Raw genomic sequence first — 27,213 nt, forward strand, 5'->3', positions numbered from 1 at the left:
TTCGGAACACCTCGGATTCAAACCACTTCTTTACATCATAAGGTTAGAGGAGTTCTAAAGGTATTTTGATTCAATATGGCGGAAGAAAATTGTCCCAGACGAAACACATAGAAAAAGAGTTGAATATTCTGCCTCCGAGTTACAAGTATTCTATACAGGTGAGTTTTTATAAGTGGAAAGTTCAGATAGTTGACAAGTAATGAGATTCTCCAAAATTTCTATCTATTTACAACAGTTAGATAAAAGAAACCACCCTATTTTCTGAAAACGAAATGTTTGACATTTGAAATCAATTTTTTCCTCAAATCTCATTGTTTAACTACTTTTAAAGATGGTACCAATAACGTAGAACTAATTTCCGTGGATTTTTCTTTATAATTTAGGATGATGATACTGATGGTGGTGTCTGTCTGCGACAGAAGATTGGCGGTAGTAGGGTGTATCACTAAATATGCGTAAAAGTAGACATGAGCTTCAGAGAGGAAACATCATGCCCACAACTAATCAGAATACTGAATACCCGTGTCAGAATGGAGCACAAAGCCCATTGAGTCAGAACTCGAGTGAAAATGAGAAGTCATCTCCAGAATCATCTGAGAAACAAAAAGAGAAACCTTACTCCCCGGGATTTTACAGTGAGGGTCATAATAATATTCTCAATGGTGGTGGTTCCAGTTTAAATGGGCCTTTAAATGGATTTTTGCATGATGACTCAGAAATCACATCATCATCCCATGTTGATATTGGTTCACAAGGAGAAACGAATGCTTTGGTTAATAGTACTCCTGTTGTGAATTGTAACCACTGTAATAAATATTTGAAACCACAGCAAGTTAATGGTGTGCCAAACAGGAAACATTCACCAAAAGCAAACAGACCCAAGTCCATGTCATGGAGTCGTGTTGTTAAACACAGAAGAGATAGAAGAGAGCAAGAAAAGAAAGCTGGCTCAAAGTCAAAAAGGGAGCCGTACATTTATCCGGAACTTGGTTCAAGTTCTGATGACTCCTGTGATTGTTTTAGTTCTCCAGAAAATGGAAACTTACATAAAAGTGGTGTTGGATCATCTACAGAATCTGAAGGTGATGAAAGGGAATACTCAGAGAAAAATAAAAGCTCCAATTCAAAGCTTAATTTACCATCTAGAGCAACTGAACAAGTTGATTTTGCTAATCATGCTAATGGACATCATGAACAAGTTCAGAATGTAAATTTCCCTCCCAGGTTTGACGATATGCCAATATCAGCCCCATTAGCTGTGCCTGAGGACAGTGATGGGTCTTCTCAAAATTCTGGTTGTGATTCAAATGAAAAGGAAACAGAGACTTTGACAAATGAAAATAAATTGTCTTCTCAAAATTCTAACCATGAAAACAAAACCAGTGATTATGAACAAGGTATTATTGGAAAAGATATGCTTGAAATTGAAGAACAAGTTGAGGAAGTTTTTACACATGCATCTAGTTCAGAGAGCCTGGAGGAAATTGCAGATGATGACAATTCATCTGAAATCCAGGAAAACAGAGGTGGTATTGTAGTGGAGGAGGTGACGGTACCATCAAGTTCAGAAAGTTTGGAGGAGATTGGAGACTACATAGAAACAGATTTTCCTTCTAGAGCAAGTCGTCACATGTTTGCATCCAGTTCAGAGCATTCTTCCACATCCAGTGATGAAGATGAAGGGTATGGAGTGAATCAGGAAAAAGATTCACATGATGCAGAAGCAGAGAATATATCCTCAAGTTTATCTCGTCAGATCTGTGAAAATGGAGTGAAACAAGAGAATGAGATCCATAGTCCACTATCTTGCCAGAACTCCAAGGATTTCAAAAAACAAGATTATTCACCTGTCCCTGTGTGTGATGATTTAGAAGTACCTCACTCAGACTCCTTTGCTGATGTTACAGCAAATCTTAGGTATGACATGGAGAGCCAGTCTTCTAATGCATTTGTCTGTAGACCTAAATACATCACAAAAAACAGTCAGGATAGCAGTGAAAAGCCGGGGTCTGACTCTTCTTTCATGTACTCACCAGAAATAGACTTCTTAGATTCTGTTGACTCGGATGTGCCAACATCTGCAACAAGCTTACAACAGATGTTCCGATTTAGTCAAGATCTGGACAATCCTAGTGTGGTAGACCAAAGAAATGCTGAGAGGAATACACCAGAGTTTTATATGTATGATCCATTAGACTATGCTTCCAATGACTTGCAAGGTGCTGAAGGAGGGGTTACAAATGATTTAAGCATGAGAAGACACTCGTTTGAGTTTGATGATGTTGAGTGTAATATGGAATCCTATGACCCTCATCTATGTGTAGATGATAATGAACATTTTAACTACCTAGATACTTACAAACATGAGAAAGTGCCACAAGCCAACTTTCAGAATTCTGAGAGCAACAGAAAAGAGAAAGTGTTTTTTAAAGCATTGGAAAAGGAGAACAGATCTGCAGCTCCCTGTGATTCATCAGATGAAGAAGAAAATTTGAGTTTCCGTCTTAGAAGGGAACATTTAGGTAATGTGCAGTTAGGACATTTCCCACAAGAGAGTGGACCTTGCATGGTACTAGAAGACCTGGAGAATCCAACGCATGCAGTCAGAAATGCAGTCATTATGCCTTTACCAAATAAACTGGATGAATCATCTGGGTAAGGCCAAAGAGAAATATTAATGATTTATATATTGATTATTAAAAACTGTTACTATGGGAACCTAGTTCTGTATAAAATCAAGAAAAGGATGAAAACAAGTATCTACACAAGATGTTATACATATTTTTATTATAGAATCTATTCTTAAGATGAATACATTGATAAGGGTAACTTCAGAAGATACAGTGTTTTACATATGAGATGATTTACAGTGTAACACTTTTCTTGACAATGATAGGGAGAGCTCAGAGGATCCAATATATGAAGATATTGAGAGTCTGGGGACACCATTGTCGTCGATAGATAATTTACATGCAGTACAAGAAGAAAACTCCTGTGATAATAATTCTAAGGTAAAGGATTTTTATCAGGGTCTACGCATGCTTTTGCTAAAAAAAAATTGATTTAATTATTTGATCCTTTTAGTTTTTATCACTTTTTTAACTTGTTGTACCATATTTTTTGAGCATAAACTTTGAGTTTTAAATTTACTGATTTCTGTACCAATACTAGTATTCTTAATTAACAAAGAAATTTAATTTGAAAAAAAAAAAGAATTCAATATTCAATGATTTTCATATTAGAATAATTGAAGTCAATATTAAAAGTGAAATATAATTTTCATACGCCCGTCAAAGACGGGATGTAATATGGTATGGCTTCATCCGTCCGTCCATCTGTCTGTCCGGACCTTGTGGGCAGGATACAGACTGAACCGTAAGCTCCAGGATTTTACAACCTGGTACATTTGATCACCATGATGAGAGGAAGATGCCTATTGTTTTTCAAGGTCAAAAGTCAAGGTCGTAATATCACATAGTAGGAAATCTTATTAGGAAACCCTTGTGGGCAGGATACAAATCGAACCATAAGCTCCAGGATATTACAACTTGGTATATTTGATCACCATGATGAGAGGAAGATGCCTATTGTTTTTCAAGGTCAAAAGTTAAAGGTCAAGGTCAATATTACTTAGTAGGAAAACATTGTAGGCAGGATACAAACTGAACCGTAAGGTCCAGAATATTGCAACTTGGTACATTTGATCACCATGATGAGATGAAGATGCCTATTGTTTTTCAAGGTCAAGGTCGCAGTATCACTTGGTTGGAAAACCTTGTAGGCAGGATACAAACAACCATAAGCTCCAGGATATTGAAACTTGGTACATTTAATCACCATGATGAGAGGAAGATGTCTATTATTTTTCAAGGTCAAGGTCACAGTATCAATTAGTAAGAAAACCTTGTAGGCAGTATACAAACCGAAATGTTGGGGCTAGGACCGTCAAACTTTGTACACAAACACTTTATGCCAAGTGGAGGATGCCTATTGTTTCTTAAGGTCAAGGTCGTAGTAGCAGGATGCAGACTGATTCATTGGGTAAGGACCATTAAACTTGGTACACATGCATCTTATGCCAAGTGAAAATATTACATAGAGAGTACATGATTTATCTTGGGGTTTTTTTTATGCAAAGAAAGTATGTCACACTCTGATGATTGCTGATACTACTTGAAGGCAAGTTCTACAAATCATGATGCAAGAAAAATGCCCTATATTAGCTTTTCACGGGCGTATTATGTACCATTGGCGTTACTCTTGTTATACAACTGATATGCAATGATGAGAATGAAATAAATGTTGTATTTCAGCATTTTTATATACGTCTTCAGACAGGAAGTATTTGGGAACAGTGATGTTTGTACGCATGTCCATCTCTCTGTCTGGTTTTCTGTTTCTCATTTTTCTGTCCCTTGTCAAGCTGAAACTCGCTGTGTAGCTTCTTTGAGGGTCATTTAAGATGATGTTGCAATATTGATTGATTTTGACATCTCTTGCAGGAGTTTTTTTCCTTTATATCAGAGTACATGATTTGTCTGTGTAACTCCTCCCTCAGTTTTCAAGTGAGGACCTTCTTATTTTACAAAGTGTTTGTATGGGTATTTAAGATGAGCATTTCGCAAGGATTTTGATTTTCTTCAATTTTTGAGAAAATTACAGGTTGTTGACCTCCTGAGGAAACATTACAACTTACAAAGAAAGTACATAATTTGTATGTCTAGCTTCTTCAGTTTGTGGGAAAACATCCAATTTTACAAAGAGAGTACATAATTTGTCTAACTCTTCCCACACTTTTCATGTAGCATTTTGATTTCCTTCACTTTTTGAGAAAATTGCAGTTTGTTTAATTTCCTGAGTTTTTGAGGAAATATTAAATAGAGAGTACATGATTTGTCTCCTTCAAGTGAGGACCTTCTACTACTTAGTGATTTGATGGATAATGAAGATGTTCATATGGCAAGGATTCTGATTTTCTTCAATTTATGAGAAAATTACTGGTTATTGAACTTTGTCAGTTTTCAGGAAATATTACGAAGTGAGTACATGATTTGTCCATTTCACAATTTTCGAGCTGAGACCTTTGTAAACAACTTGGAAGATTTACATATATTGCAAGGATTTTGATTCCCAACAATTTTTTAATTTTCTTTAATGTTTCAAAAAAGTTAGAGGTTGTTAAACGTAGTCAGTGTTTGGAAGATATTTCTCTATTTACCTCCTGTGACAGTTTTTAAGCTAGGATCTTATATTCATATGATGCAACAGGAAGTATGCCATAGCTTGGTGATGGCTGGCACTACTTTGATTAAGTAAAATTCTAAACCCTACATAAGCTTGTGACTTGTGTATTATGTACTATTTCCAGTTCTCTTGTGGGAGTTTGTGTTTTGAATTACTTGGCAGAAAAAACCCAAGCACAAGGATCTCATATCATAAAGCTACCATGAAATCTCATCACCTATATATAGCTACATCAAATCTTGTGTGATGTTGATTGCATAGTATTTCCTTGATGTTTAAGGATTTCAAAATCTTAAATTTTAAATGATTTAGATAGGAATGTCATTAGAAAATATTAGAATGAACCGTGTACAAGTACGTAATCCCATGTAACGAATTAGTTTGTATGTTTCACAGGTGGTGTGTAAGTTTGACAGGCGACGGAGACATGGTCGCAGACCTGTGGATGTAGAAAAGGTGATGATATGGCACGAATATGAGGCCTATCTACTGCAGGTGAAACAGATCGGAACATCAGCTTGTGGGCCCACTGCAATACTAACTGTGCTTGTAAGTATCGGGGTTGGATGTTCATTGTTTTCATGGGCTAACCCACAAATGAAATCTTCCAGGAACAACTGAACTTCTTCAACCACAGAAATCTCACCCCACTAAAACAAATGATTATACAGTAGTTAGCTGACTGCACATGGTGGAGGTTTACGTAGATCTCGTATGATCGTCTGTTGCACATGAATGAAGTATTGTTAATGGCAAATTTAGACATTTAAAGACGGATTGCTGATCAAGATCTACTGTCCATTATACCATTGAAAAATTGTTTTATACCAAAGAAAATATGGAAATGCATCCGTGCATAGAAAAGAGGATGAAAGCTATATTTAGAACAATAGATTATATCCATGTGTAATTGTTTTATTTACAGAAAGCATTCGATTATCAAGTTGATAAGGAAGAAGTTTGCAAGAAAATTGTTACTAACTCCAGAATGGAAACGGCACCAATCAGTTACTATTTGTTTTCTCGATCTGTGGCAGGTAAGATCACCTACAGTTTATCTGTTTATCAGGCTTATACTGCTTAAAGTTACTGGAAATAAATTCATGAACTCTGTTGTTTTATCAAAATTAGTATACAATAATTTTCATATTAGAATTGTTGAAGTCAATCTAAAAAGTGGAATATTTTTTGTACAATTGATATGCAATGATGGGAATGAATTAAATGTTGTATTTTATGGAAATGAAGGGAAACTTTGAACTTTATAGGTACAACAGCACAGCAGCTGATTGAGGGTGTTCAGAATCTGACCCGAGGTACCATACAGGGAAGATTTTTCCACTTTTATCCTGCCAGAAAAGTGGAACTCCTGAAATGGCTAGGAGATTGGATAAAGAAAGGTAAACATTTAGAAAACCCATAGATTATAACACATTATCATTATGACCATATAATACATGTTCAAAGTGAAATAGTGTAGTATTCTAAAATTGATTACTACCAATGAGATTTCATATTTTAAAAAAAGCCTAACTTAAAATATGTTTTTTTATGTCAGGTGCTGTTCCTATTGCAACATTGAATTTACAAAGGGGTGTGAAACCTGGTTGGACCATTCCTGATGCCTGGCATCATCAGATGATTTATGGAGTTAGCTCCAAAGGTGAGCTGTCATTCATATTGTCATCTTATTGAAATAAATTTTGATATCAAAAATGATTAGGGAGAGAATTTTTAAAATCATGCTGAAAGGAACTTAATAGATTGATTTTTTCTTAGGCCCACTATCATTATTAGGTCACCTGTCGAGCTGTAAGCTCAAGTGAGCTTTTCTGATCACCTGTTGTCCTCTGTCCGTCTGCGAACCATGGGTCAATCTCAACCAAACTTATCACAAAGTATCATTGGATAAAGGGGATTCAAAGTTGTTCAATTGAAGGGCCACATCCCTTTCCAAGGAGAGATAATTAAGAAATAGTGAGGAATGTATTGTGGTGAGAACTGGATTGACACAATCAGATAGCTCCAAAAGCACCAGAATAAAGATAATGGGGTCCTGGAATCAAATACTTGTTGCCCCCAATAAAGTAAATATAGTGCCAGCTTTAAAAAATATTCTCAAGAACCACTAGGCCAGAAAAGACAAAACTTTTATGAAAACTACCTTTAAAAAAGTTGACTCAAAATTTTTCAAATCATGGTTCCCAGATGTAGAATGGGGCACAATAGGGGATCAAAGTTTTAAATGAGAATATCTTGGAAAAACAAATTTAAAATCTTCTTAATTGATTATTATGCTCAAATCATGGTCCAAGGGGGTAAGGTGGCACCACAGTAGGAAATCAAATTTTCACCTTACATGCAATCTGAATTCATTGTTTACCACATTCCAACGACAGGAAAACTCAGAGAAATAGAGAGCTTGCATATGTGTCTGAATTAGGTGGTGTTTCGGAGGTTTATTCAGCCTCAGTTTTATTTTGGAAAAATCACATTGAAACCGCTACAATTTATGCCACAAGAAAAATGAAATTCAATGAATGCCTTAGATATATTTGGCATGAAACTGTTCACGTTCCAGCGAGAAAATACACAGGAGATGGAAGTTTCAGAATTTGGGTTTATAAATTCATTTTAATAGAATTACAATTATTTTTTTATCAAGTTCAAACATTTTCTGATTACCAGCGAATGCAACTTATCATTGATATCACTGCCGACTAGAAAACTTGGCATTGTAGATTGCTATTTAGATAGAAAGAAGGTACATGTAGGTCTACTGATTTTCAAAACATCAAATGTTTAACATTCATAAATAAAAAAATTATGTTGAAACACATTGAGACTTCTTAAACTTCCAAATGACAGTATGTGCAACTCCTGATTATCACTGACTGTAAGAATACACCACACTGCTTAAATCTATAAAGTAAAATAGGTTTTTTAAAATGCTCAGTTATTGGGAAAATACACTTACAGTACATATTTGTTTTGAAATATCATATATTGATTGATTCAAAGATTTACAAGGAAATATATGGGAAGAAAATTTGAAAATCTTCAAGAACAGGACCATAATTAGTATGCAATCAACCTCAGATAGTGCAGATCTCGGAGATAGGATGGGGCCACAATAGGGGATCAAGGTTTTACATGTGAATATAAATCTGACCATGATTAGTCAGATTGATATTCAAGTATTCAGATGTAGTGCAGATTCATAATTGATCAAATCATGGTCCCTGCCCAGGGGGCAAGGATGGAAATAAAATAGGAATTCAAAGTTTTACATGAGAGAATGTAGGAAATTTTAAAAATTTTTGTTCAAGACAGCAGGGCTACACTAAATCATGATAATACCAGGGCATGCAAATATTCGGAAGTCGATTAGATTTTTTTTGCTTTTCAAATTATGGACACTGGGGTTAAAATTGGGGATCAAATTTAACATATTACATGAATATAGTGAGTGGAAAATTAAAGAAATTTCTCCAGGACAGTAAGGCCGTGCTGGTAACATTGATAATGAAACATCCTTTATTGTTTGGACTCAAGTTCAGTTAAGTCATGACCCCATGGAGCTAGGGTGGGGTCATAATATGGGGATGTGGAAAATAAACAAGACCTGTACAAATATTCTGAAAAATAGCAGGGCCAAGGTGACTCTTGTGAGCATTGTGGTCCACGGGCCTCTTGTTTTTGTTGAAAGATTTTCAAGATTTCTCTATAGCACATGTCTATACTAGAACTTTGAAAAAACATTTCAGGTGTTTACTTGACAAATCCATTAGAAATTGTTCCCGAGGAGACCATTATGGAACAGCTAACCAGTGATTCCATTCTCCTGATCCGACGGCAGGATGTGGTCAACCGTTTTCGTGATTGGTCACCACTAAATGATCTAATCACCAAGAAGGACAAAAGATGGAATGAAATGAATGTATTAGGTACTTATTTTCAAAATTTAGACAAAAAAGTGTCGTGGATCTAAGGTTTTGGAAACCATGATCTTGAAGTCTGGTGTCACAATAGCTGTCCTAACTTTTGCGTAAGTCTTTGATAGTCCTCTTAAAATGAACAAAGCTACAATCTGTTGGTGAGTTATAGATCAAGCTACAGTCTGTTGGTGAGTTATAGATCAAGCTACAGTCTGTTGGTGAGTTATAGATCAAGCTACAGTCTGTTGGTGAGTTATAGATCAAGCTACAGTCTGTTGGTGAGTTATAGATCAAGCTACAGTCTATTGGTGAGTTATAGATCAAGCTACAGTCTGTTGGTGAGTTATAGATCAGTGTAAGTTTCGCTCTGATAAACCTATTTTCAGTGTTGTAGGGAGAGGGCATAAATAGGCTATGCCTGCTGCCTGATCCCATTCACTTTGGGAATAAAATATAGTTTAAATTAAATTATTTTCAGTGGACTCTCGGGATTTGAAAATTTCATCAAATTCAGTTTTCCAGACATTTTTTTTCCTGCAAACATTGCTTATATTTGGAGTGTAGTTATATATCAATGATTTACAAATGTAAGTTTCACTTTAATTTAACTGTCAGTGGACATTTGGCCCTTGAACTGAAAATTTCAAAAAGCTCACAGTTTCCTTGCCCCTTTTTTACACTGTGGATTCAGATAATGAATTGATTTTTGGTTTGTACTTATATCATGCAATTACAGATCTACATCAAGTTTCCTGTCCATGTGTGTATTGACATGTGTAGTATTAACATATGTGTATTGACGTGTGTAGTATTGACGTGTGTGTATTGACTTGTGTAGTATTGGCATGTGTATATTGACATGTGTAGTATTGATGTGTGTGTATTGACTTGTGTAGTATTGACATGTGTATATTGACATGTGTAGTATTGACACGTGTAGTATTGACATGTGTGTATTGACGTGTGTGTATTGATGTGTAGTATTGACATGTGTGTAGTATTTACACGTGTGTAGTATTGACACGTGTGTAGTATTGACATGTGTAGTATTGACATGTGTGTATTGACATGTGTGTATTGATGTGTAGTATTGACATGTGTGTAGTATTGACACGTGTGTAGTATTGACATGTGTAGTACTGACATGTGTAGTATTGACATGTGTGTAGTATTGACATGTGTAGTATTGACGTGTGTAGTATTGACGTGTGTAGTATTGACGTGTGTAGTATTGACGTGTGTAGTATTGACGTGTGTGTATTGACGTGTGTATTGACACGTGTAGTATTGACACGTGTAGTATTGACATGTGTGTATTGACACGTGTAGTATTGACATGTGTGTAGTATTGACACGTGTAGTATTGACATGTGTGTATTGACGTGTGTGTATTGACGTGTGTATTGACACGTGTAGTATTGACACGTGTAGTATTGACATGTGTAGTATTGACGTGTGTAGTATTGACGTGTAGTATTGACATGTGTGTATTGACGTGTGTAGTATTGACATGTGTGTAGTATTGACATATGTGTATTGACATGTGTAGTATTGACATGTGTGTATTGACACGTGTAGTATTGACATGTGTGTAGTATTGACGTGTGTAGTATTGACGTGTAGTATTGACATGTGTGTATTGACGTGTGTAGTATTGACATGTGTGTAGTATTGACATATGTGTATTGACGTGTGTAGTATTGACACGTGTAGTATTGACATGTGTAGTATTGACATGTGTGTATTGACATGTGGTGTATTGACATGTGTGTATTGACTTGTGTAGTATTGACATGTGTGTATTGACATGTGTAGTATTGACATGTGTGTATTGACTTGTGTAGTATTGACATGTGTGTATTGACATGTGTAGTATTGACACGTGTAGTATTGACATGTGTAGTATTGACATGTGTAGTATTAACATGTGTGTAGTATTGACATGTGGTGTATTGACGTGTGTAGTATTGACATGTGGTGTATTGACATGTGTGTATTGACTTGTGTAGTATTGACATGTGTAGTATTGACATGTGTAGTATTGACACGTGTAGTATTGACGTGTGTAGTATTGACATGTGTGTATTAACATGTGTGTAGTATTGACATGTGTGTATTAACATGTGTGTAGTATTGACATGTGGTGTATTGACGTGTGTAGTATTGACATGTGTAGTATTGACATGTGTGTATTGACTTGTGTAGTATTGACATGTGTGTATTGACATGTGTAGTATTGACATGTGTAGTATTGACATGTGGTGTATTGACATGTGTGTATTAACACGTGTAGTTTCTTTGTTGTTATACATCCTATTTGAGAATTTTTCACTGATTTAGAGAGATCTCCAGCTCTTGGTGAAGTGTCCCAAATTTTGACCTTTACATGGGTCTGAATTTTGACCTTTACATGGGTCTGAAGGCTGTAGGAGTGAGAGTTCACCTACAGTGACATGGGACCTCAGTTTTTATCCTCTCATCTGAAAGACCCACAACTTTCACTTCTAAGGCCAGGCACTTGGTGAAGCAACAGTCACTACTTATTTTAAATGCCTTGGGTTTGACACTGCCACTGGGGATCAAATCTGAGACCTTTTAATTGCTAAGTGGGTGCCTTAACCACTTGGGTACTACACCTGGTTGAAGCAAAATTGTTACATTGCAATTTTAACATAATTTTTCCCCCCTTATTTCTAACTTTAGGTCAGGTAGTAAATGTTCTTCGAGAGGCCTGCACTGCTATGTATCAACAACCACCCAATTACCGCGCCCAGCTGACCTCCCACATTGCTATCCCAGCAGCCTACCGAGCAGGCATCACGCTGTTTGTTCGTCAGAATACTGAAGTGGCTCAAGAGCTTTTTAGTGCACCTGAACTGGAATGCAAAGACTAAGCATGCTCTGTCACCCGTGACACTTCCTGTATCATCACCTTGGTAACGTGGTGCGCTGTATCATCACCTTGGTAATGTGGTGCCCTGTATCATCACCTTGGTAATTTGTTGCTTCTGAGCATTACTTTCAGGTGGCTTCAACTTCAGTCTTTCCATATTTATTTTTTTCTAACACTGACACTTAATAGTTAAATTCAATAAATGTTAGTAATTTTGAAAACCTTACACTACCATGTTTTTAAGACAATTGGCCACTCTTTTATTTAGACATCAGTTTTCATTTCTAGCCCCAATTTTTGAAGAAACCTTAGATCTGTGGCATGCAGAAGAAAGCCTGCTGTTATTCCCGACAATAAATTCCGGTCATTGACCTACACTGAGAGTACATTTCCGAGAAACGTGTTACCAGTTGTATTTATAGTTAAGACAATAACGCTGACTTAAAAGCAAATGAGTTTACGTTTAATAAATTAAAATACTGGTTAATCATTTTATTTCATAAATCATCAAAGCAATAGGTCAATTTTGTCCAAATTTTGGCTAGACTAATGACTCGGGCTGTCCATGCTGATCGAGCACTCTTTTTTAATCTGTAGTTAAGATAATGCTGCTGTGGTATATCAGGATATCCCAAGATGTGCCTGGATTCAGTTCACAGTCGAAATGTGCTTCTAATTTGCCGTGTTCATTTTGTATAGATCTGAGGGCCTAATCCAGACTAGTGACTCATGCTGTCCTGACTAATCATGACCATCAATGTGATCTGTATTAAGGTTGAAAGAGTTTATCAAATCAGTGCAAATTGATTTAATCATGAAAGATAGAATGATATGTAATAAGTACATATGTCAAAAAGGCTAAAAAAAATATGCGGGTGGGAGGGGGGGGGCTTAATTTAATAAAAAAAATTATTTTATTAAATAATACACTGGCCAATTTGAACTTGGAATCTGCAGGTCAGTAACCGCATACCTTATCCACTGAGCTACGTAAATATACAAACAAATCGCTTGTTACCAGTAATTTCACAAAACATTTGATTCGCCATTTTTGTGATGTATCATAAAATGTATAAGTCTTGATGTAGTTAGCTCCCTAAACATTTGTGTACACAGGTTACCGGTATGATTGACAACCAATGATGTTTATTTAACACTGGTTTGTCATTTCATAAAGAGATGAAAACTATCTTGTCTAATTATGATAGTATATTAATTTCAATCTTATAATAACAAATTAACAACTTACTCCTAAAATGGAAAGCATCAGCACATCAGAAGCATGGTGTGAAATGGATTGAAATAGAAATGAAAACATTGGGAATATTTTATTTAAAAAAACGGGTATTGATTGAACAATTTTCACATAAAAAAGTGTATGCAAGTATTAAAAAATATTCCTCTGACATTTCTAGGAAAATTATCTGAAGTCTCGTTGAACTAGACATCTTGATCAAAGAATTCATTAACATTTTGGCCAGTTTTGCTCATTTATACTCCTAATTTTTTAAGATTTGAGCTTGAGAAAGGGTTCTTCACTTTATTGGTTTTCAGCCAGCTCCTCATAGAAAGAAGTAGTGGCCGATTGTCAGAAAATATGGTACACCTATGAATTAACTTTCTTTCAATTATAGCAAGGGATCTTTTAGTTTGAGAACGTTATTCTGAGTAATTATCCTTTGCAATTGACTTTATTTTTTATTCATTAATTAATTATAATATCAATTATGTTGAAGAAAAAAAAATATCACACCTAACATTTGAACATGCATGTATTATTGATATTCCATTAGTCAAACCAAAAGCAGAAATGTGAATGAAGACATTACATGTATATGTATATCTTGCATTGTTTTCCCATGTTTTTATTTTGTTTTTGAATGTTGGTTTAAATTTTATTGTCATGTACATTATTTCATTGAAAGAAGTATAGTTAACAGTTTTATGAGTGTGTGAAGCTGGATGATTTCCAGACATTTAACTCTTGTTCTTGGAGTCTTGTATTCATTTTTAATTGCTTGCTGGATTAATAATCATGTAGATATGTGCATTCAGCTATTATGAAATGAAGTTTATTAAAAGGTTTCCTGGCCATTGCAAAGAACAAATAAGTCTTAATTTGGTGCTGCAGTTCACTGTACTTTAAAAGCATATTTTTGGTTGTATATTTTATTTTCATAAAAAGATGCTTTTTTTTACTCTATCACGGATATTTTCTATGTTAGAAGAATGTCAAACAATTATTGTTGGTGCATACCTGATTAAGGTTTACTGAAGATTCATACCTGATTAAGATGAACTGAAGATTCTTACCTGATTAAGGTTTACTGAAGATTCATACCTGATTAAGGTTACCTGAAGATTCATACCTGATTAAGGTTTACTGAAGATTCATACCTGATTAAGGTTACCTGAAGATTCATACCTGATTAAGGTTACCTGAAGATTCATACCTGATTAAGGTGTACTGAAGATTCATACCTGATTAAGGTGTACTGAAGATTCATACCTGATTAAGGTTAACTGAATATTCATACCTGATTAAGGTTTACTGAAGATTCATACCTGATTAAGGTTAACTGAATATTCATACCTGATCAAGGTTTACTGAAGATTCATACCTGATTAAGGTTAACTGAAGATTCATACCTGATTAAGATGAGCTGAAGATTTTACAGTTATACATTACTGAATTATGTATGATTTTGCAAGTTTCCTGTTGCTGATTATCATTATTTTGTTGCTTTGATAAGAATCCCAATTTCATATTCTTATGATGAGATGAGGTCTGAAAATGAGTACCTGCAATATGTCAAAATTAGTATATTTTAAGAACAAACTGAATTAAAACAATTGCCAGTATAAGTCATAGCAGTAATGTTAAACTATAGACAATTATTGCTGCATAGGACAATTTTTAAAGTTTGTTTTACATTATATTATTACCAGTAAATGATATGTTTCAACCTGTCAGGTAAAAAAGAGTGAAGAGTGGTAGATTAAGATATGTTGACTATAATGATTCATGTACCAGTGTTTGTAAGAATGAATATACAAATGAAGTGTACAGTGATTTAGGGGGTTCTTAATGGTGGGGACTTGTATTTTCTAATTTGATGTACTATGTAATTATACTGTTTTAAATAGAGAATATGTAGGCTTCTAATTACTAGGTTGTTTGCGGTATCAAATATTTTAAGGGTTTCAGAATATGGAAGCATAATAAGTGTATGTATTTGTATTCTCTATACATGTATTATATATGTGTATTTATGATCAATCATGTACATGCCAATGCAAAAAATAAATCATGCTAGAATTGACAAGTCAAGTTAATGATGTGATGAGACTAAAATGGAGTATACTAATGGACTGGAAATTTCATTTTATTCAGATGGAAAAAGCATATACATTTGTTGAAAATTTCGGGAATCCAAAGGCGACTTCAAATGAAATCTGTACAGTTCTCTGGCGAGTTGAAAGTTATTTTGCACATATGTTATCGGAAATGCAGGGACAATGTCTGTTCCTTTCCCATCATTGTAAAAGTGTAAAAAGTTGCTGTAAAGGTCACTGTGAAGGATAACTTGTAAATTTGATTTGATGTAAAGATTATATGATTTAAATGTAGAATTGTTATGGAGAATGGCTTCATCTGGATCACCGGTTTCATTGGTCTCTGTGGATTCTGCTACTTCTTGTATTGTTTTTGATGCACATCTTTTTGAATGACCACACTTTAGAAACTTTGATCCACACATATTTGAAGAATTATTTGTACACAAAGTAGTAAGATACATGATTTCTTCATTCCATACGTCACTAATCCCATCAATAACCACAAGGTTTCCAAGTCCCATCGGGGCAAATGGAGCATGATTCTTCCTGCCATAGAATTCTGGGTAATCTTTTGTAGGGTTAATGCCACTTGACCTCTGTTGCATTCGAAAGTCCTCCCACACTTTATCAATGAATGTATGAAGGACATAGAAAACTGGGTCAAAGGCACCTATTTCTATCTTCTTCATGACCCCACCAACCCATACATGTACATTGTTGTGAAGCTGTTCAAGATTTTTGCTTGACTTTGTGTTGGGGTAACTGATGTTGCCAAGGTAATTTTCCTCAAGGATGTTTTCAAGGTCGTTAGCACTCATTAGATGCCTGAGGGAAGACACTTGACGATGTAGTAAACCAAAACCGAACTGTGTGTCCCAGTTTTTGAAAGGTCCAGTTTTTACTTCCCCATCTCCATTACCAAGGAATAAATGTGACCACATCACAGATTCCGAGGGGTGGGGGAGAGGTTCATCTAGGGTGCAGTCCCAGTAAGGTAGGGTGACATTTGGAATCTTCTGTCTCAGGGCATTTTCAAATCTGAAAGTGGAAAAGATTTTTGAGAGGAACAATTTCTAGCATGTGGTTCAGTTCATTTGTTGATACTGACTTTTACTGTACATATTAAATCAATGATAAGTGACAACCCAAGCAAAGGATCCTCTCACAGAAGAGCAACATTCAATGAATACCATTCTCAAACATTGCTGTTAGATAAATATTTCTTGACATTTGATCTAGACATTAATATACATATTTTCCCTTCCACCTACATACTCTATGAAGCTGAAGGATCAAGTGGCACGATTCTTTTCATTGTGTCTACCGTTTCAATTGATTATAGACCGATGGTTCCCTATGACCCTGCTTCATCAAAAATGTTCTCCCTCCTGCCAACTATGTATGTTGAGCATGGATGAGGCTTGGAAATTATACAATATTCCTGCTGTTGTATCCTTACATTTACAATATGTTACTGATTGTGACCTATGCCCTGTAAATCCAAAAATATACCACTTCCTGCTATATTTGTACAAAGTATGAGACCAAAAAAATGTTATACTAATATTTTTATGGTGCCCATGACAGTGTTACATTCAATCACTGAACTTGACCTATGACCCCAATTTTCTCTCTACCAAGTATGAGAAAGAAAACTGTGATAGCACAGAATGTATTTAAATGATGCCCATGACATTGTTACATTCAACCACTGACTGACCTTGACCTATGACCCAAATTCCTCTCACCTCCCATATCTGTTCCAAATGTGAAACAAAACTGGTAAAATACTATTTGTTTGGTGTTCACATTTTCACCCAGAAAGTAGGGACCTTCTTCTCCCAGCCTGTTATATGGGACCAACATTTAAAAACATACTGCTATATCAACATTTTTCCAATTTGTAAAGAGAACATTGTTGAAATCTACTTACAACAATAGGAAGACCCTGTGCCAACCAAGAAATCCTGGTCCTCCATGAGCTGCCGTGTTACTGGATGACCTGGAGTGGATGTTGGCTAGAAGGTCGTACTTGTTCAGGCTTACTGTCTGCATCGCATTAAAGACATTATTTTGACATTTTTAGAGATGTTTACAAATTTCTGATGAACATTTAGTATATATAGTACATTTAGTATATATTGTACATTTAGTATATATAGTACATTTAAAGAGCACTATAGCTACAATAACCATTTATAAAAGAAAGATCAGTTAATTTACAAACTTTTCCCTTTTTTTCTAAGATTTTATTCTACAAATAGGTTTAATGTCTAACGTGAAGTAATGCTTCACCCAAAAACTAATAGAATGAAGCTGACTGATGTTAGGGATGAGATCAAAAGATCGATGTGGGATGAAAATCAAAATTCAAATGGTTTGGAGGGAGTAAAATCTCCCATATGTTTGTCATCCAACATCAATTACACTTTAGTGGAAAAAGAAAAAAGACAAGCGACTGTTAAAAACTACCTAATAATATTACATTTTAATGAACATTTAATAGTTTTAATGTACACATTCATTTGTGAACAAACAGTAGAAAAGGTACACAGTATTATTTATACTCGTATGTTTTTACTTGTTGATTAGTTTCAACATTCATCATATGTAGTTTTAAAGGGGGGGGGGGGGGGGTTCTTGGTGAAAACTGTGAGTTTATTTTTTTGTCAGACATTGAACTTTTGATCTCACCCCTTACTGAAAGGTCATTTAAATGAACGAAATAAGTGTATGTAATATGTCAGGTGTTGTTCTATTTCATACACATGTTGGATCTTACACTGTCATTTTTAAGCAGATTGACTGCAGCATGGAAGTTCTCCCTTTCTTTGTCACTTAACAGACGGTATTCCTTCCTAATTCTAGTTTCTCCTTTCTTGGGAAGTATGAACAGAGAGTTCAGCCAAGAGATGTCGATTTCTGTTAGGGGGAACTCGAACCTAGGATCTGACGTGGCAAACATGGATTCATCATGGATGTCAAAATCCAGTGCCTGCTCAAATTCCAAAAATTCAATCTTCACTGTGCCATTGATGTTAACTGGGTTAATGAATACACCTTGACCCATAATTTGAGTCATTTTTCCCAGCAGCAGGATACAGAAAAACTACAATGCAACAGTAGCGAAGTACTAATTCAATCCAGAGTGCTGATTTTGTTGTCCACTCTCATGCATGTTTCAAAAGCAGCATTAATTTCTATCAAATCATTTCAAGGATTCAATTTTTGTCACATACCATGTTTTTGTCAGAAAAATCCTGTTCCTTAGTTGAATAATTCATGAATGGTCCATCATGAAATTACAAACATGGCACCCAATACTTGCTTACAAATACCACTACCACAAGGAGACCTCTTCGTGTACTGAATACGTTTTTGTACTCTTAACCTCGGGGCATATTACGTGTATTTTGTTCATATATAAGCTGTCTAGTATAACCTCACCTTAAATTATGCAACACCTCTCCACTATAGATACTCACACTAGACTAATAATCAAGTGAGGAAATTCTGTTCTAATGCTGCTGTTAGTTTTAGGACAATAATTGTCTGCATACTGTTCATTGCAGTTATTCAGACCATGGTTAAAAATCAAGATGATAAAATGGACTATATACAATTTGATCCCTGCCACTCCTGCCTGTACATTCAAGCGTTCAAGAGAGAGCATTAAAACTTATAGGTTTTTGAAGAAGTCAAGGCCTATAGACTCACTGAAAAGTAATAGATTTTATAATCATCGTTTTATGTTGTTTTATTCTTCAACACTGAACATAAGTACATAATAATAAGTACATGTACCTCTATTAAAAGGAAGTATCACAGATAATACACAATAAGATCATCAATAATCCTGATCATAAAACAGCATATGTAATTCAAAATCATTGTAAAAAAAAAAAAAAAAACTTTTCATCACAGAGATAAACTAATGATCCTGAATTTCATTACAGCACTTTACATACATTCACACACTCGCTCTCATTCAAATAAACAGGTAATCTCATTCATTCCCAGGATCACTAAAAGTTGACCCTATGATCGTGGAACATGGCAGTTTTGTAGTCTCTCAATGGCTTTAGAAAGTTCAGCTGCTTCAGCACTGGGCACATTATCTGGAGTTGTTTCAAATACCCATGCAAGAATTTTTAGTAAATGGGGTGTGTCCAAGTTAGGTGCTGCTCCCATGATCAGCTGTTTCATTTCATCTACTTCTACTTTGCTGTAAAAATAATAATTTATAAGTGAGTCACACTGATATTGGAGAGGAAGGTAAAAAGATGAATTTTGCTCCTTCACTCTTTGACTGGTCCAGTGGTTTTACTGAATAAAATACCATTGCATGTCTTTAATAGTGCTTGGTTAGAATTCTGGTGATTGCTGTAAATTCTATCATAAAGAAACCTATCGAATCTAAGAATTTACCTGCTTTCTCCAAGCTTTTGTTTTACATTCTCTCCAAAATTGATTCTATCTTGTTTAATCCACTTCAGAACTTCATCAAGGAATGGCCCAAACCTTCCTTCATCATCCTGAAGAAGAAAATAAAAAAACATTCATAATAATTTGCTGCAAGTATACATTGAAAAAAAAAAAGACTCAATCAGTATACATATATCATGATCTGGAAATTTCATACACTTGTGTATCTTAAACTTTATATTTTGTTTTCAAGAAAATAACCCCTTCCTGGAAATGCAATCCAAAAATTAAAGAATTATTAAAACAGATAAAGATTGACTGCTTATAAATAACATATGCTCTTATTTAACCTCTTTGAACATTTCCTTGTAGTCAATATCATCGGTATTCTGAGCCTCCAGCTCAAGTTCAGCTCCTTTGATGAGAGCAACCATGGCCTCCTCGTCCACTGCCGGCAGTACTGTTCGTATACCAGTTCTCAGTTCATCCTTTGTAATCTTGCCTGGATTTCCCTTTTCAACATCAATGGATGTCAGTTGATTCAAAAGCTGTTCTATCTTGGTCATTTGATCATGGTAAATTTCTTCGTCAGTCTGAAAAAAAAAATTATTTTTAATTTTTTTTTTACCTTTAATAAAATCCATACGGTAGAGGCAAAACAGGGTAAATGTTTTCCGTTAAAACAAAATTAAGTTGAATTCCCATATAACTCAGAGTACAGCAATATAAACAATTATTTTCTTACATTGTTTTCCAAAACTCCCCAGAATAATCCTATGATGTCATCAGTGGAGTATTTCTGACAGGCATCATGTAGATTGTATCCCCACTCCACCTTCATCTGCTCCATAGCAAACCGCCGACTGAGGTACGTATCCAGGAAATCGGCCATACTGTCTCTCTTCTCCCCTTCCGGTTTCTAGCGACAAAATTTACGTTTAATAGTTAACTCAATTCTCCATCCAACCAAATTTCAGAATATATACCCATGTGCAGATTACTACAAAATTTTATTATTCATAGTATACCCCTAATTGAAATTATGCTTACAGATTCATCATGTGCGGCTTTTTCCCTCCATATGTCTCGAATGAGCAGCAGACAATCCCTCTTTCCTAGATGACGATTTCTGACAGGTCCATCAAATCTTAGGTATTTTGGAACAGATGGTCCAGTTCCCTAATAGGAAAACATATCAGTATTGAACATGAGAAGAACACGGTGACACTTAAAATTCTTCCAGGGCATTGGTAACAATTGTTTTCAATTTTATGATCCCTTGGCAATATGATGATCATATGTTTAATGTGCAATGCATGTATAATTTTTTAAAAAGAAAATCATAGGTAAATTCATGTGCATAACGAAAATTGAGCAGTACTTGTCCATCAAAATATTCAGCTCCACCAGAATCAACAGGTCCACCTGCTTGGATTTCTGCCAGCAAAACATCCACGAGGTCATTTGAAGACTTCCCATCAGATAGTTCCTTCCACCGAACAACACCCCCAGATATAACATCAGCACTTTTCTCCCAATCAGGTCTAGAGAAAATTACAATTATTGATTTTAAACTGGCATCACATAAAAATGATAGCAAGAGTGATCAATTTTCATCTCAATACATTAAATTTGTTGTTCCAATATTGTAACTGCATGTACATGTATTAGAAAGAACATAGAAAAATAGCCTTTCACCTCTCTCACATTAATTAAAATGTGCAATAGTCCTTTGTAAGTGTTCTTTAACAGTATTACCTTGGAGTTGAAGCTCGTTTCATCTGTTCTAATTCTACATAGAACTCGTCTCTCTGTCTGGTGACCTGTTTCTGGATATCCAGAAGTGTGCTACAAAAGATTTACACAGTCCATGTACAATGTATATAAGTCGCACTGTTGGTGTGCAAATAAGGAATTCAAAAAATTTATAGATCTATACAATATAAAACTGAATACTGTATGATCCAAATTTTTTTTTTTATAAAATATCAATACATCCCTTCATTTTAAAATGCTGGTATCAAAGTATAGTTTATGTACAGTGAAACCTGTATAACCCGACATGCACTGGAAGACAATTATTTTTGTCAGAATACACAGTGTGTCAGAATAAAAAGTGTAAAAAACAATGAAAATATGGAACTGAAAATGAAAGTAAGGGTCTGAAGATGTTGTCTAAACTGTATAATTTTTGTATACCAATTGTGTCTGATATTCAAATGTTTCTTTAAATATCAAAAAGTAATTTTCATTCCCCATGAAGTAACAGATTTATTATCAGCTAAAAATAAATATGTTCCCACAAGTTTGCCTTATTTTTATCTCGGATATTTATTCATGTGACTACTTACTCATGCTCAGCTTTCAATTTATCAAAATCACTTCTCATTGTGTCTGTATCTTCGACTAGTTTCTAAAACAAAAAACAAAACAAAAACATGATTATGTCACCACATTGTTCTTTTAGATATCATAGAAAAACCAAAAATATCTGTATTGTTATGAATTCATGAAACATTGTCTTAATCTTGTGAAATTTTAATAATGATTTGTAAATATAAATGATTAATTTCAAGAATAAAATAAGGGGTCTTTGAACTGAAAGCAAGCACATACATTAACAAAAATTGCCAAAAATATCTTCTACATTTTTCAAATGTTATTTTTCCATAGAATTTGAACATGATAAATTAACATATTATCTATTGGCTTGAATACACCAACATCTAGCTGTTTGTTTAAAAAAAAAACTCACATTATATTTAGCTTCCAAAGTCTCGAAGTCCCTCCTTGGAATGACATCATAATAATTAGTTATCATGTCATTCAAACGCTTTGTGGCATTCTTTTCATCATCTCTGGCTTGTCTGAAATAAACAAATTAGTTCTAGAAATAAAATTTCCCTTTAATATTCATTTTTTTTTAATGTGATAAAAGATGTACTTGTGATATACATGTACAATATTGTATTTACATGTACATTCCATGACATCTAAGCAATTATTGAACATGGGTGTTTTTTAGTTATCTCCACTTAATTGTGCAGAGGATTTATGATTACATCAGTAGTTTGACTTTTTAAAAGTACTTAAAACTGTGTAAAAGCTCTCTAATACCATTTTGTCTTCATTGGATTTTATCATAACCTTTTCAAGATTGAGCTAGTGTCCTTTATATATGTAATTACAGATCTGAGAGATACTGGTATTGTTCCCAAATAGTTTCCTAAGTACCTAAGAGCTATCTTGAGTGTAACTGGGTCATCCTGGGCTTCCATTTCAGCTGCCTCTTTAGATGCCATCAAATCATCCTTTTGATCTCGCATATCATTCATTTCTTGTAACAAAAGCTTTTTAGAATCTAGTTCATCTCTGTAGTTTTTGTAAGTTTCTGCTAGATCATCCTCTAACTTTCTCACTTCTGCACCTAAATCTAGTCTCTCATTCTGCATGTTCTGAATTTTCTCCAGAAGTCTCTTGTTTTCAGCCTTCAAATCTTTAATCTCTGTAAATAAGAAATTCATAAGTCAGACTGAACTGAATACGAGACAATGTACATGGAAGTACACCAAGGAATGAAAGCTTTTGATTTACATGTCTTCCTTCATCTGCCACGATTTCTGTACTTTTTTTCATTCTTAGTTATCAAGTTGAAATGACTTTGAATTATTTCATTTTCAAGCAATTTTTAACAACAAAATTACACTTGGGAACAATGCTGGATATGTGATTGTCTCACTGAAATGAGTTGATGTCCATTACTGATTGATAGTTGCCTGTACCTTGTTTTTCCTCCTCCCTGATGGCCATTATCTTCTGATCACACTGCTCCGATACTGTCACTAACATTTGCTAAATCATCAAAATATTTCAATTAATGCATCTTAAGTATATTATTCAAATTAATTCTAAGAGAGCTTGACTGCATCTTAAGTATATAATTTTTTTAAAATAATTTCAAGAGAGCTTAGAAATACACTGTATAATAGAATGAGCAGCATTCAGTCGTACCTTTAGTGGTTCCAGTTCTCGTATAACTTGTCTCTGGTATGCCAGCATCATTTCATACTCATTTTTTACTGCTGATAAGAGAGGTTTGTAGGTCTTAAAGTCCTCTATCAGATATTCAAAAACCTCTCTGTGAGCCTGTAGAAATATAATATAATATACATATACAATGGCATTATCTAAAACAATTAGATAAAAAGCACCAAGCAATGTAGCATATACATGTATATATATATATTAAGTACGAAAACCCAACATTACCCTACTTTCTTAAAGTGTCGTATCTAAGAAGATACAAGGCTAGTAAAGAAATTTATAAAAGTACTGAAAAGACCACGACACTGTTGATTATTTAAAACTCAAATTTTCGATGCAACCCACGTCTTTATCAAGAGACATATATTACATAAACAAATATCACACACAACGAAAAAACGACAAATATTAATAATCTACATTGTTAACAAGAATGATACACTGTTGTACTCAACGTGAATACTACTGGATTCTTACTATCAACATATATTACCTGTAGCCTTAGTTCGTTAGCATTAACATCTGTAACCCCCAAGGCCCGTAACTCTTTCTTCAGGTAACTCTCCAGTTGCTCCAGAAACCTGGGTTTGGGAATCATTTTAGGTTTCCCCATAGCCTCCTCATCGTACAGAATGAGACTTTTATTTTTTGACAACATTAGCGTTGTGGAGGCCCCTGCCTGACCACTCGCATGAGCTGGCCAAGTATCCACATCACCGGACTGTGTGTCAACGTATGGCTGTAAATCATAACACAAACATTAATCAGAGGTTCTGCAAGGCAAAAATCACATTTTATCTAGAATTGATATTTTTGGAAGATCCAATAAACAAAATTTGAATCAAAACATATTAAACATACAGAATTCATTATACAATAAATCAAGGTAATATACAGTCAAATTGTATTTGCATATCATCTGATGATCTTACTCTCAGAGTCCTGGGATTTGGTAGGGGATGGGATTTATCGTTAAGCTTGTATGATGGTCCTGTTAATCCCTCAAATTGCTGTCCAGCTCGTGGAGAAAGACTCCTCCCCCTGGATAAAAAAATTAAAAATAATATTTTAAGTATCCTTAGGATGGCTTTCAATTTTGATGCTGACATTATTAATTCCAAGTCTACTGGACTAAGTTGCAGTAATCTTTCTTTAAATCTAATGAGTTATCAATCTAAAATCCAATGTGCCTGGTTAAATTTTGACTGAACATGCCATATGCCAAGTAGTTAGTAAGTATAAATCAAAGTTAATTTGTGGTATAAAACCATTATTAAATTATAATGATTAAGTTAAGAATCATAAAATAAATTAACTGCTTGTTTTGGCAATTTTAATGGTTGAGATTTCCCATAATACAAATTGTGATATGCTCTGGCTACTGCCAGAAATATGGTACTGGACCACCTGGATTAGTACATGGCAGTTTTAATGGGTTTAGTTGTTAATCAACTATAATGTATACTGGAAAAGTGTTGCCCCTTACATATACTATTTTCATCCAGACATATTGAAATGTCATTTCATATCGTTACAAATTCACCCCAAACCCTTCCACTTCCCACTATCATAAATACATTATAGGAAGTGTTAGCTTGCTGGAGATTACTATAATATCATAAGAATGTTTTGATTAAATCACAGGGGCTTCTTATCCATTTTGTTCTCAAACTATATATATAAAAATCAGCTGATGCATTTAATCATTAGAAATAAAATACATAAAAGGTGATATTATATTCATGGACAATTATTTTTTTCATTTTCAAAACATCATTCAGATAAAAAAAATTCCACATTTTACATAATGAAATCAGGGTGCTACTTCTCTGGACATTTACCATAATGTAATAATACATCAGATCTGTTTAATTATATTAGTCTAACGAACCAATAACATTTTTGTGTGTATATGTTCCGAAATTAGCTCTAAAACAGTGATTCACTGAATTTGACTGTCAAAGTACATCACATTAGCTGACCCTGGAATGGTCCTAATATCTTGTCTGTTGTACCGGTTCGCTTTTGCGCATTCCTGGTGTTTTAGGCCAATTAATTTATTAAGATGCTGTTTTTGATCAACATATTACATTATATTTCATTAGGACAGTATGTAATCTCTTGTACTTAATTAGAGAAATCTAAGAATGTAGCTGTTCCTGATTATCTATCATTTAAACAGAGAACATTCTATCTAATTGGGGGGGGGGGGGGGGGTCGTGTTTTTAGATATTAGGCCCGATTGTTTAACCAAGAGGTTGGCCGTTGATTTACTTACTTTAAAAGTAAAAATTGAATCATTGTAGTTGTTTCAATATAACACACAAATTGAGTGAACGTGATTTTTATTCTTCATTAAACCAAATAGAGTCTATGAAACTAAACTTGTTGAATAGAAGCACGTTTTCTTTTTGTCTCGTGTATGTATTTTACCACAACTTTGTACCTTTCAATTGGAGGAAGTCTGGCTACCATCATTCTACCATCCATTTTGGTGCTCAACACGTATAATTCGCAATCAAGTGCAAATCACTAACTAGCCCTCCCTATCAAGTTTGACAGCCATTTTACATGAATGGCGACGTAGTCAAGGTAACTATAAGCTAAGTTCCGATTTTTGATAGCCTACCAGTAAAATTGTTTTGTAAATATAATAATTGACAATAATCAGCAATTTATCAATACATTATATATATCCTGATGCTTCTTTACGTATCATTCTATTGAATTATTAATACAAGAAGATTGACATTTAGGGGAGATGTCGTAAAACGATGACGTTAAGGTACCAACTCATTTCGAACTACTAGTGTTTCGGTGCACACGTAATATCGACCTTTAAACACATGACGGATATATCCGTCTTTCACCTATTTAGGCGATTATTATTTATTCACTGGGTATAATAAAAAAAAATCTGGTAAGCTATTGATACTAAAAAGGTTTATATTTCCTATGAATAATCAATTATTTTAAAAATAATGTCGAGGGCAATGATTCCTATTTTAAGTTTATTATACAATAATTTCCCTGATGTTCATAATTGATTTATATATTCTTTTGCATTTCTAAAGTAGCGGTTTTTTGAAACTGTTGACATAAAAAATTTGTAATTTTAACCAGTTTTTGTGTAGATCTATTTCTATTATGCCGTTTAGTGAAAATGTGCGATTTCCTGATGTTGACCTTGTATGTCTGACATCTTTAAAAAGATGGCAACATATACATTTTTGGGGATTAATGATAAAATTAAACTATGCTATGTGGAAATGAATACAGTTTTTCTTCTTTGAACCATTGATAAATTGATATTGATAAGCTATATGAGGT

At 34.4% G+C, this 27,213-nt stretch overlaps 3 protein-coding genes across 3 annotated transcripts; 1 reads left to right on the top strand and 2 right to left on the bottom strand.

Moving 5' to 3' along the window:
• Positions 1-24: 24 nt before the first annotated feature.
• LOC125667287 (uncharacterized) lies at positions 25-15,401 on the top strand. Its single transcript, XM_048900710.2, has 9 exons — positions 25-158; positions 384-2,655; positions 2,897-3,011; positions 5,641-5,793; positions 6,170-6,281; positions 6,513-6,644; positions 6,803-6,907; positions 9,012-9,191; positions 11,886-15,401. The coding sequence occupies exons 2-9, from the start codon at positions 452-454 to the stop codon at positions 12,074-12,076; spliced, it is 3,192 nt and encodes a 1,063-aa protein (XP_048756667.2). The 5' UTR covers positions 25-158; positions 384-451; the 3' UTR covers positions 12,077-15,401.
• A 44-nt stretch (positions 15,402-15,445) lies between these two features.
• LOC125667299 (putative tyrosinase-like protein tyr-3) lies at positions 15,446-18,788 on the bottom strand. Its single transcript, XM_056153213.1, has 4 exons — positions 18,654-18,788; positions 18,197-18,523; positions 17,348-17,463; positions 15,446-16,452 (listed from the first exon to the last, which is right to left on the bottom strand). Exons 1-4 carry the CDS (start codon positions 18,696-18,698, stop codon positions 15,462-15,464), a joined length of 1,479 nt encoding a protein of 492 aa, XP_056009188.1. The 5' UTR covers positions 18,699-18,788; the 3' UTR covers positions 15,446-15,461.
• A 367-nt stretch (positions 18,789-19,155) lies between these two features.
• On the bottom strand, positions 19,156-26,515 carry LOC125667292 (translin-associated factor X-interacting protein 1-like). The gene is made up of 15 exons (XM_048900723.2): positions 26,330-26,515; positions 24,816-24,924; positions 24,377-24,622; positions 23,851-23,985; positions 23,622-23,691; positions 23,074-23,344; positions 22,595-22,706; positions 22,191-22,252; positions 21,598-21,687; positions 21,221-21,383; positions 20,890-21,018; positions 20,585-20,758; positions 20,190-20,432; positions 19,843-19,949; positions 19,156-19,639 (listed from the first exon to the last, which is right to left on the bottom strand). The coding sequence occupies exons 1-15, from the start codon at positions 26,371-26,373 to the stop codon at positions 19,453-19,455; spliced, it is 2,142 nt and encodes a 713-aa protein (XP_048756680.1). The 5' UTR covers positions 26,374-26,515; the 3' UTR covers positions 19,156-19,452.
• Positions 26,516-27,213: the final 698 nt, after the last annotated feature.

Source organism: Ostrea edulis, chromosome 1 (assembly GCF_947568905.1).
Source record: "Ostrea edulis chromosome 1, xbOstEdul1.1, whole genome shotgun sequence".
In the NCBI taxonomy this organism is placed as follows: Eukaryota; Metazoa; Mollusca; class Bivalvia; order Ostreida; family Ostreidae; genus Ostrea; species Ostrea edulis.